Consider the following 19,538-nt stretch of genomic DNA (forward strand, 5'->3'; position numbering starts at 1 on the left):
TGTGGGTTTCAAGATCTTGGTGTTTTTGTGCTCGCCAGCTGCCGGGATGAGGAGTGAGACGGAGATGAGACCCAATCTGGCCAACAGGATTATTTCATACCATGAAAGTCACATTCAACATAAATTAGAAAGCTTGCTGCCAAGTGCTCTCTCTCCCTTGAAGGCGGTGGTCTAGGGAACTTCTTGCCCCCGTGCCGGACCCCTGAGCCCTTCCCTTCCTCCCGAAGCCACGGCGCTCGCAGTGTCCCACATTTGCTGTCCCCTGCTGGGAGTGCACAGCTTCCTGCTGATAGAACGGGCTGAGTATGATCTTGTATATTTTGTATTGGTATCGGGATCAAGACTGGTTGTTTAGTATTATTAATGTGAATTATTTAGTCCTATCCTATTAAATCTATACATATTTCAACCCTCGTGTTTCCTTGCTTTTCCCCGATTCCCCTTCCCGGGTGGGGAGGGGTCAGAGGAGTGATGGAATAATTGTCTAAACGACAATAAGTTGTTGTGGGTTTCTCAAACTGTAACAGCGTGTTAGAAACGAAAAAATAAACAAAACTTCAGCCAGCCTGCACCGGGGCCGCCGGCGGGAGCCGGGACGGGACGGCGCATCCCGCGGGGACCGGCGGCTCCCCTCGCCGGGCTCCGACTGCCGGGCGGGGCCGGCCCCGCTCCGCCCGGGGGGCCGGGCCGGAGCCCTATAAAGGCGATGCGGGCGAGCCGGCGGTGCTGCATCTTTGCTCGCCACCATGGCCCCGGACCGGCCCCCGCCTGCCTTCGCCGAAGCCGGGCAGCAGAGCGGGCTGCAGGTGTGGCGGGTCGAGCGGCTGGAGCTGGTGCCGGTGCCCCCCAGCCACCACGGCGACTTCTTCGTGGGGGACGCCTACCTGGTGCTGCACACCGTCCGCCGCCCCGCCGCCGCCGCCTACCGCCTCCACTACTGGCTCGGTAGGCAGTGGGGGGGCCGGGGGGCTCGGGGCCGGGGGCCAGCGCCGGCCGGCAGTGTGTGCCCGGGCTCTTCCTGAAGTTTCTTGCTGGGTTCCAAAGGGAATCAGGAGCTGACTTTTCCCCCCTCCGCTTCCCTTTTCAGAAGTACTGCGTGTGTGAAGCCTCCGAGTTGAGGCACTTAATAAGAGAAGTAGGGCTATGGCCAAGCATCTGGGCGATGCCAAGCCTTGCCACTTCTGATGCGGTGGTGCAGAGGGGGTCTGGGGATGAGAAGGTGGGGTATGACAGAAAGGTGAACATTTGCTTGCTTTGTGATGTTAGTTTGGAAAAGCGGGGAAGGGTTAAAATCAAGTCTTGGCTGCATTCAACCAAGATTCGCAAGTGAAATCCTGCCGTCATTCAGATGAAGAGTTTTCTTGCCTTTGTTTCCACTAGGACCAAAATGTCATCTATGTCATCTCCCTGTGGCATTCTTACACTGTTTTGTGTCCAGATGTTGCCTTTTTCAGCTAGACTAATTTTGCTTTCTGATGATACAGAAGTTGGAGGCAAAGTCACCAGGTTTTCTGTAAAACCTCTTTAATATCAGTCCGACAGCCTAGCAAAGCCCTTCCTGAAGCAACTGGGAACACTTGAATTGGATTGATGTCTTTTGCCTTCAGCCTTGACTAGCAGAGTGTTTACAGAAAAACAGGAGTCTGACATAAGGATGCATTTTAGGTGACTTCCTCATCTTTTGTAGCTTTCTTGAGGCTTCCTTGCCTGGTCACCAAGTCATCTGACCACAGTGGTTGCTGGTGTAGCCGCCTGAGATCTATTACTTTGTTCTTGTTTCACCATCACAAGGTTTGTGTTTGTAGGCAATTATCTCGGTGAATGCACATAAAGACAGGTCAATGTGTATTAACATTAATGTGTTTGAGTTGCTGTGGTTCTCATTGTACTTTTGAATGCATTGAAAAAGAATAGCAGATAAAGCTGGGATTGTTCTTGCCTAAATGTTTGAAGCTTGTTTAGTTTTGCATGTGTTATGAGTTATCCAGCTGGCATGTGGGATAGTGTCTGTCTCTGATGAGTATAATCATAGATGGCAGTATAAATGAATTTCTGGCAGATGTTCTTATGTCAACAGCACTGCTAGTCAATAGCAGGGTTTGGCTATTTAGACCTTCGTTAATGAAGTTAGAACTATTTATGTAGTAGTTAAGGTATATTAGATACTTCCTAGGGAACGATGTGAAGAGTTCTTGCAACTGGAAGTGAAGTAAAAAGTGACTGATATTTGCACTAATTAAAACCTCTTTGCTGTTGGCTGAAGACCTTTAGTTGTATGTGCTGATGCACATCTCATGCTGATGGGGTGATATCCAGATATTGTAAATAGCTTCAGGTACTCAGGGCACACATCGTTCTTTTATGCAACTAGCAGGTTGGCAGCAGAGTGCTGAACTGCTGGGAAATACCTTTCTGCATGCAAGATATTCTAGTATTGGGGCGGAGGTGCTCAAACACTGCTGCAAGCTTAATAACAGGAGATCAGGACTTCATACATGGTGTATGGGGAAGGGCAGCACATTCAGAGTAGGAATTGAAATAATTTTGGTATTTTTTGATGACTGATTCTCACTACTGTTACATACACCAAACTTCTCTCATGAGCAAAGGTTTTATAACCTGTGGGCCAGGAAGACCTCAGTAGGGTTTTTCTAAAGACTTCCCATAAGCAGTCTCTGAACGGTAACAGCAGTAATTACAGTCAGACTTTGGGATGCAAAGAACTTTTGTGAAACGAGATTGATGGAAACCCTGCACACTTTGGACTTTGATACTTAACAAGGGACTTGCGATTTGGCGACACTGTCACTACCCCTGACTGTCATGTGGTGTGTGTTATTGTGGTCTCATGTGGTAGCTTTGAGCCTGAACAGATTCTGACTTTACCAAAAAAGATCCCCAATTCATAATAAAAGCAGACCATTGAATTTTCATATTATATAGTGGTAAAAGTCCTCCTAATACCTTGCTTGGGTATACCCATGGGGTAGGTAGGGTACCCTTGGGTATACCCATAGGAAGTCTAGACTATGGGAGGATGGTCTGTGACCTTGATGCAGTCTTGTGCTGTGACTGGCATCCTAGGGTTAAAGTGACCAAACTGTACAAATTCTCACACCTGGGTAGGATGTAAACAGCCAGGAGATGAGTGATGGGTTAGCTCTCCCAAGGTACACCCTACACTCTCAGAATAGCTCTTCTCCCTCATCCCTCTCTGGCTTTTATCTCTGTGTATGTTTTTAACAGCCCAGGCCTGCTCTTCAGCTAGCAGGGTGAATGGCACAGTCCCATGCAAACAGCTGAACTGTCTCCTTCCTCCCCTTTTGACTTCTCTTTAAACAGAGGTGAACGTGTTTCCAAAGTGTTTCTTCAGAAAACTAAAATGTAGACAGATGTCACTAATATGCAGAATCTCTGGTTACAATTTGGATGCTAAATCTCTGCCCCTTTACTTTGCAAGTTAGTCTTTACTAGCACTGTATCCTAGGATTAGTGTGGGGTTTATTTTTTTTAACTCAGTGCAATGCAAGCTTTATCTTAAATGTATTCTCTCTCTTAACATATAGTTCAGTACAAAAAAATATTGATAAATGAACTGTGTCTCTGAAGTTGTTAAACTTTGCCTTTCTCGGTTAATAAAACTAAAGTTGTTGCTAAAGAACTCGATAAATGTACAGCTTTCCACACCTATTTACAACAATATATGAAAGCTATACAGGAGAAATATTTTCTCTGGAATGTGTACAGTGAAAGAGCCTTTTTTAAAGACCATGGAGGGCAGGGAGGCACCTGAATTTCTTTTACTGCTGGTGAAACATACAGTGATCTCTGAGGGAGGATTACTTCACACCTTTTCTGTCTATCAGCTGTGAAACTACAGCCTGCATGGTACTTTGTCCTTACCAACAGTACATGTGAATTTGCAAAAGAAAAAAGTTTTGAGAATTTGGAATTAACTAATAATAACTAATTAGGAAAAAAACTTCTAAAGAAAGCAAATTACAGAATTTCTTCACCAAATGTGTCTCATTACTACCTGAGACCAGAGTCCTAGGGGACAACAAATCCTTGTTTAATCTGATTTTTGTCACCTAATACTTAAAACTTTCTACTCAAATCGTTCCAGTACACCAACTATTTTAGTATAAAGTTCAGACATGGGTGACCACTATTACAATAGAAGGTTACTTTTAGGAAAGGATTTCAAACATTATGCAACTTGATTTACCTAACAGTCCCCTTCACAGCTTTTTGCTTAGTAAAACTTATCCCTGAGTATCCTAAAACCATGCCTAAGGGCAGCAATGCTTCTCTGGGCATCTAAGCGAACCACCACTGGTTACTCTGAGGTTCTGGGCCTGCCTTTGTTCCCACTATCACAGTTGTTCCATTGGCTTGAAGCTTCCTATGCGAAAGCCAATGTTTTACCTCACATATGGTGAAGTGCTGTCCAGGTCAGGTAGTTTCTGAACAAGCCAACTCAGGTGCTGCAGTGATGTGGGCATGGCCAAGCAATCAATATGGATCTGTCATGGTAGCTGTATCCATTTTTACCTTTGCTTAGAGATCCTGATTTGGATGTCTGCACTGGCACTTGAGGAATACCTTAGCAGCTAAACTAAACTGAAGGGAGCTGTCTTGACTTGAAATTATAACTAGTGGAAATGGCACTATGAAGCCACTTGTGGGAGTAAGCCTGACTCTATCCCACTTAATATCTTTAATAAAATCATGCATGGGACTTTTAACTATTTTTTTAACCCTTGTCCCCAGAGATTAAGTGATAAGATTTATCCAGTCTGGCTTTGTATTCTGGCTTATTTATAGTTGTTTGTGCCTCAAACTATAAGGTAAATCTGTTTTCCATACAGCTTGAATGACCTACACTTGGATCGATGCTCACTTTATTTAAATAGGGTTTCACTGACTATTTTACTGCACAGCAGCTCAGAGACTGAGCCTGGTGGTTGTTCTTATCTCTAACACTGTTCCAAAAACAATTTTCTTCAGCCCTGAACCCTGCTGTGTAATTACAAGCAATAAACCTGAAGGATCTAGTCCTAATGGGCATGACTAACCCTAAAAAAAAAAAAAAAAAAAAAAAAAAAAAAAAAACGAAAAAGCAAACAAAACTTTGCCACCAACTTTAAGGAAGTACCCAGTTCTAAGAAAGGGTATTATCACATAGCAAATTCTTCTGTCACTTGAGTGATGGGGATATTTTTTTCAGAGCTTCTTGTGTTATCCCCTTTCAGTAACTTATTTTTTTTTACCATTTTGGGTAAGGCCTCATGCTTTTCTCTTCCCCCTGTCTCCATTACTCTTTGTATCCCTTCCCTGTTTCATCCTTGCTGCTTTCTGGAGGCTTCTATTGCACCTGTGTCCCCACAGAAGCTGTGGTGGTGGCAGTGGTGGCACTGCTTCTCAGAGAAGCGCAGTTGTTGGGGGGCAGTGGGAGTTGTCTTGTGGCATTTGCACTGCTGGGCCATGAATAGCATATTTATTGTCCCTCTGAGGAGCTATCTTGGTGATCCACTTAGGCATCCCTGTCCCCCCTTCCCCGGGCTTTATTCTTTCCTAATGCCTTACTGACAGGCTTCCTGTGACAACAACGACTCATTACACCCTGAGGTGACACCAACACCGCACTACACACTTCCCATTCTCCCACAGCCTGAGAGAGGTATCTCTGTCTGGGCTGCCTGGAGCTCTGTGCTATTTTTCCACTCAGTCACCTAGAAGCAAAGAAATGGTTAATGCAAGTGAGAAGCTGCCCTTGAGAACTGTTGCTTGTATACCAGCTTCTTCCTCTTATTGAGAAAGAACAAATAAAAACCAAACGGCAAACCTTGCCTTTCCTCACTCTTCAAAAGTTCTTGAGAAGCTAGTTTTTTGAGACTCAATCCTACTTGCACTGCTCTTGGAACAATCAAAACTGCTGAAAATGTTCATCAAAACTGTATGGGCCCATGCTAGAAGTTTTGTTTTAATATACAACCTGCTTTGCAGTGTGATTAGGCCATCAACACACTAGTTAAAGGGCCCATTTTGCCACATTCCTGAGAAGAGGCTAATCTTTGAAAGGTACGAAACGATGTGTGACCTCATGAAGTAAATATCTGAGCCCCAAAGCTGCTTTTCTTTCTCCCAGCTGTACCAGGTGATCTAATAAAAGCTATCTACGCAAAATGCCCATTGCTTCATTATAGTGTCCAGAGGACTGCTTCTGATTTTAACTTTATGGCTTGGCGAGTTGCTTTTAGCATAAATATATGGTTTGCCATCTAATCAGTCCTTTAACATGACCTTCCTTAGTCTTTGCACTTCAACTCGAAGTCCAAAAATCGTTACAGCAGGCACTTGCCATGCTAAACTTAATTAAAATATTCTCTTGTTCAAAGAGACTGAGAGAAGACGAACCTGGCTATCTTTCATTTTTTTTGCTTATGAAGGCAGTTCTACAAGTAGTTAAGAAATGGTGTGGATGATCATGCATTGGGTGGTGAAAAAGGTTACGGTGTAGTGTTTTGTTGCAACATACAAGGGCTCTACAACCTGCTGAAGGCAGTGCCTGATTGTCACAGAAATGATTTCTCCAGCAGAATTCAAAGTTACATTAGTGCTTTATAGACATAATATTTCATATTATTTCAGGGAAAGAATGTACCCAGGATGAAAGCACAGCTGCAGCTATCTTTGCTGTTCAAATGGATGACTATTTAGGTGGAAAGCCTGTGCAGTGTAGAGAAATTCAAGGATATGAGTCTACTGAGTTTGTGGGCTACTTCAAAGGAGGAATTAAATACAAGGTAAAGTGCCAGCTGTCAAAATATATTCTAAAAATGTATGTAACACTGTCTTCCGAGTAAAAACAAATCTTTTACTTTGTATCTGTTACTGAAAGTTTTAAAATTGTTTCTTAATTTTTAGTGGTTTCAGATCTGAACTACCTATCCTAAACTATAGGAGTCCCAGTACTTGTACAGAAAGCAGCAGCTTTCCCAATGATTTCCCCCCCCGCCCCGCTTTCATCCCGCTTTCATCCCACCCCCATCAAGCTATCCTGGGTTTTCATACTTGTGTGCCTAAGGGCGCTCACCATAGGGACTCTTTGTGTTCGGGAGGCAGCAAATTTCACAGAAACCATTTTAGGTTGTAGACTGAATCATTTTGTTCAAATGCAGAACCCAGTGTGCTTAAGTGGTTAAAAACACGAGCAGAGTGGAAAAGACCAAAACCTCATTTTAGTCTAAAAATGGTGCTTTTGCAGTCCTACTGCAATTTTTTTCTTTGAGGTAGGTAAAAATACTCCCAAATACTTTTCACTAAACTTGTTAAATGTTTTAAAAAGCTGTACTGTCAGTCTCCTTGTTGTGCCACTTCCAGAAACAGAATCTTTGGAAGGAAATTTTTTGAGACATCTGTGTTTAAAAATAAAATAATGCATGTACTGACAGTCTCCTTGTAGCAGGAGCTCTGGGAGCTATTGCTCAGTCAGCCTTTTTCCCCATTATGGAGGTTTGTCTACAAAACCAGTTTGAAGCTTTTAACTCTGCTTGCATAAGAGTTTGACAGTGACCTGCCCACTCCTTTACATAACTTCTTTTCTTTGTAATTTCAAGAGACATTTTCTATTCCAACCCAAGATCTGGCTCTTGTGGAGGAGTGGAGAATACTGCCTCACAGAGCCTCACGAACCAGTTTACAGAAATAAATGAGGCTTAAATTTACACTTTATAGATTGTAAATCAATAGTTTGGTCTCGCTTACCCAACTTTGGTGCTTTTTGCTAACTTGCCTCTTAAGTTGCAAATATTCTTTTCAGAAAATCACAGAGCTGCTGTGGAATGCCTCCTCCCTCTACACGTAACCAGGCACTAAAACACCCAGACCTATTGAATTTAAGGAAGTTGTGAAAACTTGTACAGAAGCTCCATATCCCTCTGCTTTCCCTCAGTCCTTACTTGATAACCTACTGACTTTTGTCCTAACAGTGTGGTTCAGCATTACCTTATCTGGATGATGCAGGAATGTGCTTTCCCTTTCCCCATTCATCTGAAAACCTTTTGAAGTGGGGTGACATCTTCTTCCTCAAAGGCTCACACCTGAGAGTTCAGCAGCAGCAGTGTTCCCCAAGTCTGTCTGGTCTGTGGCCAGCACTGTTAAACAGTATATTATTTTGGCTAACCTCTCGTTGCATAAACTATGTTTTAGCCCTGCTAGCTCCTCAGCTGTAGCAAAACAGTAAACTTGAGAAATCAAACTAAAATAAAGCTTGCTGCTTTGTTGTTTTGTTTTATTCAGGCAGGTGGTGTTGCTTCTGGATTTAATCATGTTGTTACTAATGATCTGAGTGCTCAGAGGCTTCTGCATATCAAGGGCCGGAGAGTTGTAAGAGCCACAGAAGTCCCCCTGGCTTGGACCAGCTTCAACAGAGGAGATTGTTTCATTATTGACCTTGGAACTGTAAGTATTTCCTAGAGCAAAACACACTGAAAAGTAAGAGATGCAGCATCCCTTCTAAGGTCTGAATCATCCCCTAAACCGTGCAACTGATTTTGTCACTCACACAAACTGACAAGAATCTGCTTTAGTAAATCAGTTTTAGTGTCACAACACTTTGAAGGTTCAAAACTGCCCTAAATGTTTTCTGAAGTATGCACAGATTATCCTTCGGTAAGCAGTTCTCTTTCCCGCTCAAGGCATTGGCATTTTTTACTACTCATGTTTGAACCTTAAGCTGTTCACAGTAAGTCCTGTCTGACTTTGACACTGTCTGCCAGCTGAATGGGATCAGTGCTAGGCTTCAGAGCAGAACACAGATTGGACCTTTCCCTTAAGAGCATTTCTTGATACTCATAAAACTTTGATCATGACAATTCACGCTAAAAAAAAGCTGTAAAAGTTGTCATAATAAACTTATCATACAATATGTTATAAAACTACTTCAGTATTTCAAGAGGTCACTTGAGAAGCCATCCCATACTTCAAGGCTTTCTGCTGAAAGCAAGTAGAGAGACTTTGCACAGAAGCATGTGGACAGATAAGATAATTTTGCTCGCTCCAGATGACTTAAAGTATAGTACGGTCACCTTAGTATCAAAGTCTTAAAATTAATTCTAAAAGTAGCAGCTGGGATGTAGTCTGTGCTATTAGATGATAGTTATCACTTTGAAAGTATGCCCCTGCCTGATATGCTGACATGTATAAAACTAAGAGTGTATGAGAGAAAAACAGTTCATTTGCAAGACAGCAACTGCAGTTGGTCTTAATTGTAATGCTTCACAAGGAAGTGGTCAGCTATTTCAGCAAGATTTCAGAGAAGAGTTCCATGACCTATTGAAAAAGGAGTTCTGAACTCATGTTACGGGTTTGGCTGTTTCTTCTGAAAAGCATCCTCTGGTGTGATGATTGAAGATATTGGTATGAAGTAGCTATATTGATTGTCTGTTAGAATTTTATCATGCTTAGCAGCCTTCAGATAGAACAACCAATGTTTTCCTAACATTATCCCCATTTATCCTTTGGCACTGTGGTCTAATCATCCGAAACAACCAAGTCATCAGTATCCAAACAGCTATCTCTCAATGACACTTTGTACTAAGAATGCATAGAAGACTCAATCATCTATTCCCTTTCAGAGTTAACCCATGGGAAATGGGAAAGTTGGAACTAAACATTGATAGCAAATTCTGCGTTTGCAGTGAGGCTGTCACAGGGCTTGAGTTTTCTGGTTTGGAGTTAACCTCCCATGGAACTGGGTGTACTCCATTAATTTGGTTTGTCCTGATCCTCATTGTGCCACAGTTACCCAGTTCACCTCATACTCAGGTCCCACCACAGAGGTGGCAATGACACTGATGAAACACACTATAGGTAATAGTGGTATTATGTGTATAGCTTGGGGTTCATCCCTTTTGATGAGACTTGTCGAGAGGACAGCACTGTCACTAAGTAATTCAAACGTAATATGGCTTTAAAGTCTTGATTTCTAATACTGAACATACATTATGAGCCTTTTTCTTTTTTTTTAGTATAACATCGCTCTGGTTTCTGATTTCCTGTTTGATAAGACAGAGGTTAAGCAGCAAGGCAACATTGTGCCTTTGCAGGAAGAAAGATTAGACGTGAACATCTAGATATCTTCTTTACCACGCTATGGGAAATATCAGTCAAATCACATGACTAACAACAGTTCTTTGGTCTTGCCGTGTCAGTGGTATACGTGGGATGTGTTTCCTTGGATGTGTTAAGGAAAAAAGTCTTTCAGCATCCAGACATTTGTAGTAACTTCATCATAGGTTAGGATATAAACCAGACCTTTTCTGTGGGGGATGAAAAGGCAATGCGTGACATACTTCAAGATGAAAATATGTAAGTCTAGTAACTTTCAATAGTGAAATAGGTGTGGTGTAAAACTTGCTCACAATTTCTACTGTGACAGTGTATTTTCTATGAACTATATTTCAAGCTGAATTAACTGTATTTCAGATTGAAATTTTCCATGGGTCCATGACTAGAGGTTCATTATAAATGGGTTTACAGGAGCTCTTAATTGAATTTAGGGATCCTTTAAAAAAAGAAAAAAAAGATTTTGGCTCAAGTAGATTCCTTAATTGAAATAAAATTAATCTTAAATAGGGTTGCTCTTGAGTCTTGGGATTTATTGCAGGGCACTACTGAATCATTGTCTGAGAATAATGGGCAGTAATTGCATAAAATAATGAGCTTATGGTCAGTGCTTTTAATATCAAATTATTGTAGCATGTCAAATAAGATGAATTTCCAAGACTTACTTTCCCCAATGTCTTAGCTAACCAGAAGGATGGTCTCCATGGCACTGCAAAACCGCTTATGCAGTCCATTTGCTGTTACGTTTTATCAAGCCGCTTTACCTAATATAATGAAAAATCATATAAGATTTCCCACTGAGCTCAATTACAGCAGTATTTGAAACCTGTGGTTTGAACAGATAAGGGAAAATTAAGAAAGATAATAATGATCAGGAATAAAATCATTAAAGTCACTAAGGTTTCCCTCCCAGTGAAAATGCCTTAAGTAAAAAGTGTTTATGTGCATTTCCAGCTAGGTTCGCATATTTACAGTTCAGGTTCTGATGGTTACCTCATACCTAGATATGGTACTAAACCACATCTACAGCACTTCAAATATCCTGCCCAGGTCTTATCTTGCCTCCTTTGAACTCTCTAGGCTGGAATAGAAAATAGCTGCAGATGGCAGAGAAAACACTGTCTTTGATATGAGTGGAGTCATTACCTGTATGTAATGTGTAAAGACCTTTTATTCAGTCTCCTGTAAGACCATCACATGAGCGCTGTGACCACCAGACTGATGTTCCAGTGCAATGAGTGATCCAGGAGGGTGCCTGGAGTGCCAGACCCAGATTTATGATTTTATTTTTTAATTTTTTTCTACAAGGGATTTCCATGACATGTCCTTGATGAACCTGAGAATCTCCCTGTAAGGGAGCCCTTGGGACAGGGCAGGCAAGACAAGTGCAAGGCAGTTGCTGAGAAGGTTTTTTACAGGCCTGGAGTAAAGCACACTTTACCTTGTCAGGTGCCGCTTGGTGTGTCCTGTCCTGGCGTAGCTGTGCTCAAGTCCTCCCAGAAGCCATGGTCTTCTGCCTCACTTCCCATTCCATCCTTTTGGTTGGAGGGTGCTGAGCTCTTCCTGGTGTCCCACCTGAGAAGCACCAGGATGGGTTTGGCAGTTCTTGGTGGCTATAAACTGTCTGTCCTTGGTCTGTGCTGTCCCCTTTACCTCCAGATGCAGCTCTCCCTGCACCACCCCATCCTCCAGCCACATCCCTCTTTCTTCCTCCATCACCAAGACAAATTCTCAAAAGAGCAAGGAGCATAAGAGGGCATGGAAAATGGGAAGGAAGGAAATAGATTAATCATTGTGCCACTCAGTGAATAACATACATGCTGTTCCCCAGGCTATTTTAGTATTATCCAGATGCATATGTTAATATAGCTTATATATGTATATTTCTGATAAGATGTGCTAAAGATTTTAATCTCTTTTGTCAACTTTCTTAGTGATTGGTTTAAAGTGGGAAGGAAACTTCTCAGTATTGTGAAATTCACTCTACGTGCATTGGTATACACTGGTGATGTACAAAATGTGAATGTTGGGACCTGTTGATTATTTGGCTGGTTATCAAAACATGGAGCAGAAGTAATGGGAGCAGCAATACAATAAAACAGCATGAAGTGACCAGCTGATTTTACTGAACGCTTCTCAACTCTGTTTGGGAAGCTCTGCTGTATGAAGGCTGTCTATAGTTGTATCCTTTAAATATTCTCTACACGTTTGTTCAGATAGAGCTTTGTAAAATGTAAGACTTGGTTCTGTCTGGCTGACTTCCCTCTTGATGGGAGGCAGCAGCAGTGCTATGAGTCAAGTGACTGCAGGGGGCAGGAAGAGGGCAGTGTACCACTCAGCCTCCTGGAAGGAATTAGGAGACCCTTGGTAAAATAAGGTGTGTGATAAGTAACAAGCAGTTCTGAGCTTGGGCCTGATCGAGGCTGGAAAGTTTTGTCAGTACAAAGCTCTGCTAATAAAATGTTACCCTTCTTCCCAAAGGAAGAATGCAGACGTTGAGGTGTTAACTGTGTCTTAAGTTAAGTGAAGACTGAAGGTAAACTGCATGCAGTTGTCCATCCTTCCCATTCCCATAGGGGTGCTTATAAACTGATTTATAAACAGACACGGGGTTGCTGGTTTGAAATTTAAGAGCCTGCGATGTGCTTAAAAACAACTTGTGCCATCCGGCAATCAACATAAGTACATCTCAAGGGCTCCATGAATCACAAGTGAATATTATGATGTTAGAACTCAAAAGTGTGAGACTGAATAAAGCTATTGTGATGCTTTTATATGTCAGCATATTGTCAGTATGTTCCTACTTGAACTCCTGACTTAGGTATTATGTCAAAAGGAAAAAGATTGCTGTCTTTCATGAAGACCTGGGAAAAAATTCATCAAGCAAAAAAGGCTGGTTTTTTTTATTCACAGCTGCTTTTTATAAAAACTGTTAACTTGCTATAGATTGTTATGTTTACAAAAAAATTAACTTCTGCTTTTTAACAGTAAAGGATCAAGAGGACAGATACTTGCTTTATGGTTATGACTACAGGGTATGACTCAGCATCACATTGCAACCTTAAACAAAGTTGAAATTTTCCTTGCTTCTGTAATCTCCCTGCCTTCTTGCCTGCACTATCTCTTCTAGGTGCCTTTGCTTCTCTTCCTTTAGAGAAACCAGGTCACAGTCAGCACTTTAATAAAATCACTGTTTGGGTGTAAACAGGAATGGAAGAGCAGATTCTTGCATGGTGGAGTTCATCACTGTTAAGTTTCTCTTCTAGTTGCTTTCTCTGGCACTAACAGCTGACTAGTTGTGTCCTTTTTCCATGTTTTTCATTCACATGTTTCTCCTACAACTAACCTCTTCCCCAGTTTCCCCCAGCTGAGAGTTAAACTATTGCCCTGCTGTAGCAGGGAGCTGCCAAACAAGTGGCAGAGCTTGGAAGAACTAAACTGCTTTAGTTCTTCATTAACTTTATGGACTTATTAATAGTTTAAAAATGTGATTATAGCTATGCACAGTGTATCTTGGTAAGCAAGCATCTCATTTTTCAGTAAGTCTGTGAACCAATCACTTTTACAGCTCCAGTAGCATGAACTCCAGCATTCTGGAAACTGTTGTAGTCCCTGGGTCATTAGATGGAGAAAAATAAATAACAAGCCTTTTTTTTGCCCACTTCAGTTAGAGTATTCAGGGTATGTAGTTTTCCTTCTTACCCTATGGACAGGAAAGCTTCTCCTCACCCCCACTTGTACACAGAAAAGTGGCTGAAACAGAGACCACCATTAAAGGTTCAGGTGGATGGGACATACATATATGCACAAGGATTTAGTTAGGTTACTTGTCTTTCTGATGCTATGGGAAATCCAGACGTTTCGCTGCTTGAGCTGCTCTTATTTAGAATAAATATCCTCCTAGTAGCAACAGCTATTCCCAGAATATACTAGCAAAACAGGTGTGAGAGGAAAAATGAACGTAGTAAGTGTATGACTGTGGTACATCTGACTTATTTTTATTCTGGCAATTTGTTCCAGTTGAATCAACTGGGAGACTTCAAGACTGATTACAAAGACACTATTGTAATTATACCAGGGCCAGGCTTGTGGTGGCCTCAGCAGTGTTCTGGCTGAATGAATTCAGAGTTTGTTTTGGATTATCAAAACTCCACAACTTTCAATGGGTCACTGTATTACAGTTTCAACAAATGTTAAAAGGCAGATTTGATGAATATGTGAAATTATTTTTTTTTTCTTTTCCCTGCCTATATCAAGAATTTAACAGCCAATAAAGGAAAAAAAAACACTGAATAATTTAAGGAGAAAAATGTCTCCAGAGGTCTATATTAACCTGGTTCAATCCAAACATTCTTCTTAATATACATGTCAGTTCCTAAAAAACTGAATATCAGTGAACTGACAAAAAGTACTGTATCCTAGTCACTTTTATTCAGTTTTACTGTTCAGTTATTTTCCCCAACATTTACACTCTGTTTTCTTGATTTAGCACAAAAAGCTCTACATTCTTGCTTTAGGGGTCTCCATTTAGTTTCCAAGAACTTGGTATTTGAATTATAAACTCCAAGGTAAAGTGCATTAGTTTACAAATACTTTTATTTACAGAACTGAAGGCACTGGAAGTATTTCTGTTGCTTGCAGTTCATATAAAAGCTTTTTTTGCAAGTCTTTCTGCATTTTGTATTGGCATTTTCCTTTAAATCTGTTAATTTTAGAGACTAGACTTTAACAAAACCAGTTTCAGCTAGAATGAACTTGTGCCTTATCAGAACAGCTGTTTAGTAATGACCATGAAGAGAATGAATGGAGTTTCATCTAAGCGCATGCCAAGTATTCCGATACAAACACAGGAGCATGATAACATACATATAAAAGCTTTGCTAATACTCATGCATGTTCAGTTTGCCCATAACTTCGATAGGTTTTCTTTTTTCTACTTCCCTCAAGGAGAGTGATGTCTTAAGTTCACTCGCATGTGTGGGTCCTTTGGGCACTCCTGTATCACAGCTCCTCTCCTCCTGACCCACCTTTCTTTACAAGCCTTTCTTCTACCTACTGTGAAACCAGTGAACCACAGAAGCTGTGGCTTTCTGTGATGTGGTTATTTGCCCAGCCTCTGATCTGATTCTAATAAACAGAGGCAGCTAAGCCAAAGAGAAGAGAGGAATTAAGGAAGTAATAACTTAAAAAACCCTCTTTTCTTGCTTTTCACCCTTTTGTATGAGTTGTGGGGGTAAAGAGAATGTGGTGTTTCACATGAGTGAGGGGGGTTTAGCTGAAGGTCTTTTTTGCACTAAGAACCTCTGTTTCCATAGCCGTGCCTCAGCAACTGATGTTGTGGTTTAGAGGAACAGAAGACAACATCCAGACTGACATACATGAAGTCAGCATAAGCTACACCATGTTGACATGACACTATCCACGCTATAGATTTAGCTGACTCTTAAATGAGTGGTAATTTTTTTAATTAAGGTGCAATTACATTCAGGGTGCATGTTCTGGTGTAGGTGCGGGCAAAGGTGGACAGGTTTGGAGTACAACAGGGCCTGCCAAAGAGAGTAGAGGCACACCAGCTTGTGATTCTTGGCTTGAAGTCTTTCCTTAATGAAAGCTTAAATTTTTATTTTAATATTTTAAGATGAGTGACTCAATCCTTTAAACATTTCACTATTATTTCTACTGAAATTGGAGTTTTGCAACAAATTTACATCAAATAGAGTTTTGAAACCTATTTAATTTGTTTAGCTTTTTAATGTCTGTTCATGTAAGAGAATGCAAATAGGCAGTTACAGTATGGGCTGGAAATTAATAGATACTTCAACAAAGACATAGGATTAAAACACTTTTCTGTTCATGGCATGTTAGTTACTAGAACAAAATTGTGACTTCTTCACAGATTTAAGCTTCTTGGTTTTGCTTTCATAGTCCTGACTAAGATTCATAGAAAAGACACCAGGATGCAGAGTATATTTTTGTTTGCCTCCAAACCGAGCAGGCTGCCAGTTGAATACAGAGGTGGCTATGTATTAGAAAGGAAAACTTGGTTTTTATGTCACTTCTGAAATACACAATTTTTTTTTATTTTTCCTTCTCTTGCTCTACATGCCATTTGAGGCTGGAGCAGGAAAGCAGGAGGTGTACTTTCACAATCCCTCTCCACGCAGGGAAAAGTGCCAAGGTACTCTGAGTAAGAGTTACACAAGCCATACATAATCATCCTGCCACATGCTTCTGTATAGAAGCTAAGTGTTGGGTCATTTTTAATGTGCTGTAGAAATCTCATGTGACTTGCTCAAGGTCACTCTGCAGGCCAGAAGCTATTAAGAATAAAAGTAGTGACTCCTGATACTTTAGAACTGGAAAACCAAACTGCATGCCCCAAAGACCACGAGACATTCAGATGAGGAGAGACCTCAATATGACCACAGTCTGCACATCACAGACCTGGTTTGCCTTCCCAACCTTCCTCGGGAACTCTGGAGTAGTCATTGTGATTATTCATGACAACATTTTCTCACTCTAAGCTGCTAATTGTCCCACTGTGATCCAACAAGGATATTGATATCAACAACCATTAATATCGGGTAGCAGAATGGGACTCTTCATAGCATCTCTCTCAAACCCTGTTAAAGAGATTACGAAAAATAAATACTGCTAGTACAAACTTCTGAAAATAAACTGGGCTTGTCACAGGAATTACTGATGAATGAAGTTCCTTTTTTTTTTTTTGAGGGGAGTGAACATTTCTATTCTATTTTCATTTTATTGGAAACATTTTTTTGTCAGCTGGCCAATTCAAAACAAGGTTAGCAAAACAAGCCTAAAAATAGTGAAGGTGTAGTACAGCTAAGAAATTGTGAAAGCACTGAGTGAGCTAAAGCTGAATACCTTATTATGTCCCTAGTTGAGCACTACATATATGTCTAAAAATAAATACATGAGTAATAAAATACAAGCCAAAGGCTCAGTGCCTCGGGTGCCTCAAGTCTGTTGGACATGGTTAGATAATTAGCTGACTGTATTTCAGTTAAATCCAGATCTAAATATTAGCCTTGTGGCTTTAACTTTTAAAAATATCTTTTTCTGGCTTTAAATTGTTAGAAAACCAATCTGTGTGGAGAATGAAATGGGTAAGTTGCATCAGGAAGACAAACTTGTAAATATCCAGCTGAATGTCTACCATGAGGCCTCAAAATTCGATACATTTAAAAACAATTGAGAAGATTTGACTTCGGAAGAGAGAATTAACTGAATCTAAGCTCCTGAAGGCTTGTAGCACTGAATGCTTAAGGTATTTGTTTAGTGCTCATAGTAAACATAACAAAATGTTATCTACTCTGGGACACTTTCATGACTTGTGGCTGCTCACTTCCTTCTATTAAATTACACAGTATGTGAAGTTTAGCTGTCAGTGTTTTAAAAAAGAATGCTGTCTTTGATATCTAGTGCCGAAAGGGATCAGGTTCTTGTTTCTCTACCTTTTAAAATCACTATTTTTTAAATAACTAGGGAACATGGAGCTTATAGGAATGGTATGGGTCATCCATGTGAAGTCCAGATCAAGGATGTTTTCAGACACTGCTTGTTGATTCAGGTGGGGTTTTTTATGCAGCAGGAAAAAACCTTACCACACAAGGTTTCTCAAGGTTACAGATAACAAAATTTCATATGTAATTATTTTATTTTAGGACAAAAGTATTTAGACCACATCATTTTGTGGGAATGTTTCTGTAGTTCAGGAAGGTGGACTCCATAAGGAAAATAATGAAGTCTGCAAATCAAAAATCTGAAATCCATTACTGTAGATTTGCAAAGGCCTTTCTCCTTCCTCAGGCTGATTTTCAGCCTAGAGCCAGTGGATTGTTGGAGAGCTCAGTCTAGTCACTTGCGGACTGAAGGCAAAGTGGGAGAATACGCTGTGAATGCAGGGTAGCCAGGGCACGCTGTGCAGTGGGACCTTTAGGAGATGCTGAGAAAAGAAAATGTGAATTTATTGTCTGAGAAGTAAAGGTCTTTCTTTGTAATTTGCAGTGACAATTTAAGTCTCACAATATCCTTTGTGGTCAGTACAGTAAATACTATTAATTTTGTAGATGAGAATACTTGTTTGAGGCTGCGTGGTCAGTTACCAAAAGACCAAGAGAAGGCTGACTCATACAACTGAAACTGAACTTTTAACCTTTTTGAACGACTAATCGCCATGAATTGCAGCATGCATGCTGAGATAAGGCAAGAGCTGTTTAACCTCTTCAGCTAATTCTCTATATGTCTTCTTCCTTATTGCTTCTGTAGACTCTGTTAAAGAAAGAGTTCCTGTTTATTGCTGCTATATCTCTAGTGACTCCTGTTTTCTCACATAATTTCAAATAAGATCAATTAGTAGGATGTAAGCCAAGATCAGAATGGGTAAGTTTGAGTGCCAAAATTCTCGGAAACTGAAGGCGTCTGTGTTTTGGGAAGTCTCCCAAAATCTGGGAGAAGACGGCTGAAGCAGTGCATGCCTATAATAACTATATAAAGAAATGTGCTTAAATTGAAACGTTTGACTTTCTACACACTCAAGGCAGTCTTTCATTAATTCTTCAGAAAATTTTGTTTCTCCAAGTATGCACAGATATTATTTTTTTTTCCTGTGTAAATGTTGAAAGTCAGATTTAAGATAAGGTTCAGACCTGAAGCCAAGTATGTCTCCAGATTCTGGATACTTAGTAAGCTGACAGTACTTAAACTAGAACTTGGAAGCTTCTTCTTTTTTTTTTTTTTCTTCCTTGTCTTAAGCCTACAGTCAGTTTGGTAAAGGCAAGCTGAAAATCTCACAGCTTTCATTGCATAACATCTGCAAGTTGAAAGGGATCCAGTTCTGGGAATCTGTGTAATCCTGACGTAAGCTTAAAGCTTTGTCTTTGAAGGATGCTTCCAAAGGGAAGTGAAGGGAACTTGGCCGTGAGATCACTGAGTTTGGTTTTATTTTATTTTTTTTGTGTCCAAGCTGGTGAAAAGTAAATATCAGAAGGTATCAGCACTGTTTCGCATGCAGATGGCATCAATGTCAGCTGTCTTCTAAAAGTTTGCATCTGCCAGTACTGAGAAGCTACACTTCATCTCTCACTTGTCTCAAGCCACCATTTCAAGTACTATTAAATAACAGCAGTGGTCAGCAGAATTAGCTTAAAAAATTTTTTTGAATGAAACAGGTTTTAATCTCAAATCTAAGTTTTATACGTTTGTATACACATAGTAAAACTAAGACCCCAATAATTTGCTCAGTGAGGGCTCTGATTAAGTCCTTGTTGTTTGCATTGTAGATGAACACAAACCAGTTCAACCTTTTTTTAAAGTTGAAAACAACTGTGTCCTTTTCTTGCTGTGCTATTTGGACTATTTGATAGAATCATATGAAGAAGAAT

The 19,538-nt window shown here is 40.6% G+C and overlaps 1 protein-coding gene across 1 annotated transcript in view; it reads left to right on the forward strand.

Moving 5' to 3' along the window:
- Positions 1 to 714: 714 nt before the first annotated feature.
- Positions 715 to 19,538, forward strand: part of SCIN (scinderin) — a 52,321-nt gene continuing 33,497 nt past the window's right edge. Inside the window, exons 1-3 of the mRNA XM_063324922.1 lie at positions 715 to 945; positions 6,655 to 6,809; positions 8,305 to 8,466. Coding sequence (XP_063180992.1) covers positions 747 to 945; positions 6,655 to 6,809; positions 8,305 to 8,466 — 516 coding nt within the window. The 5' untranslated portion in view covers positions 715 to 746. The remainder of the gene's footprint in view (positions 946 to 6,654; positions 6,810 to 8,304; positions 8,467 to 19,538) is intronic.

Source organism: Chroicocephalus ridibundus, chromosome 2, assembly GCF_963924245.1.
Source record: "Chroicocephalus ridibundus chromosome 2, bChrRid1.1, whole genome shotgun sequence".
Taxonomy (NCBI): Eukaryota; Metazoa; Chordata; class Aves; order Charadriiformes; family Laridae; genus Chroicocephalus; species Chroicocephalus ridibundus.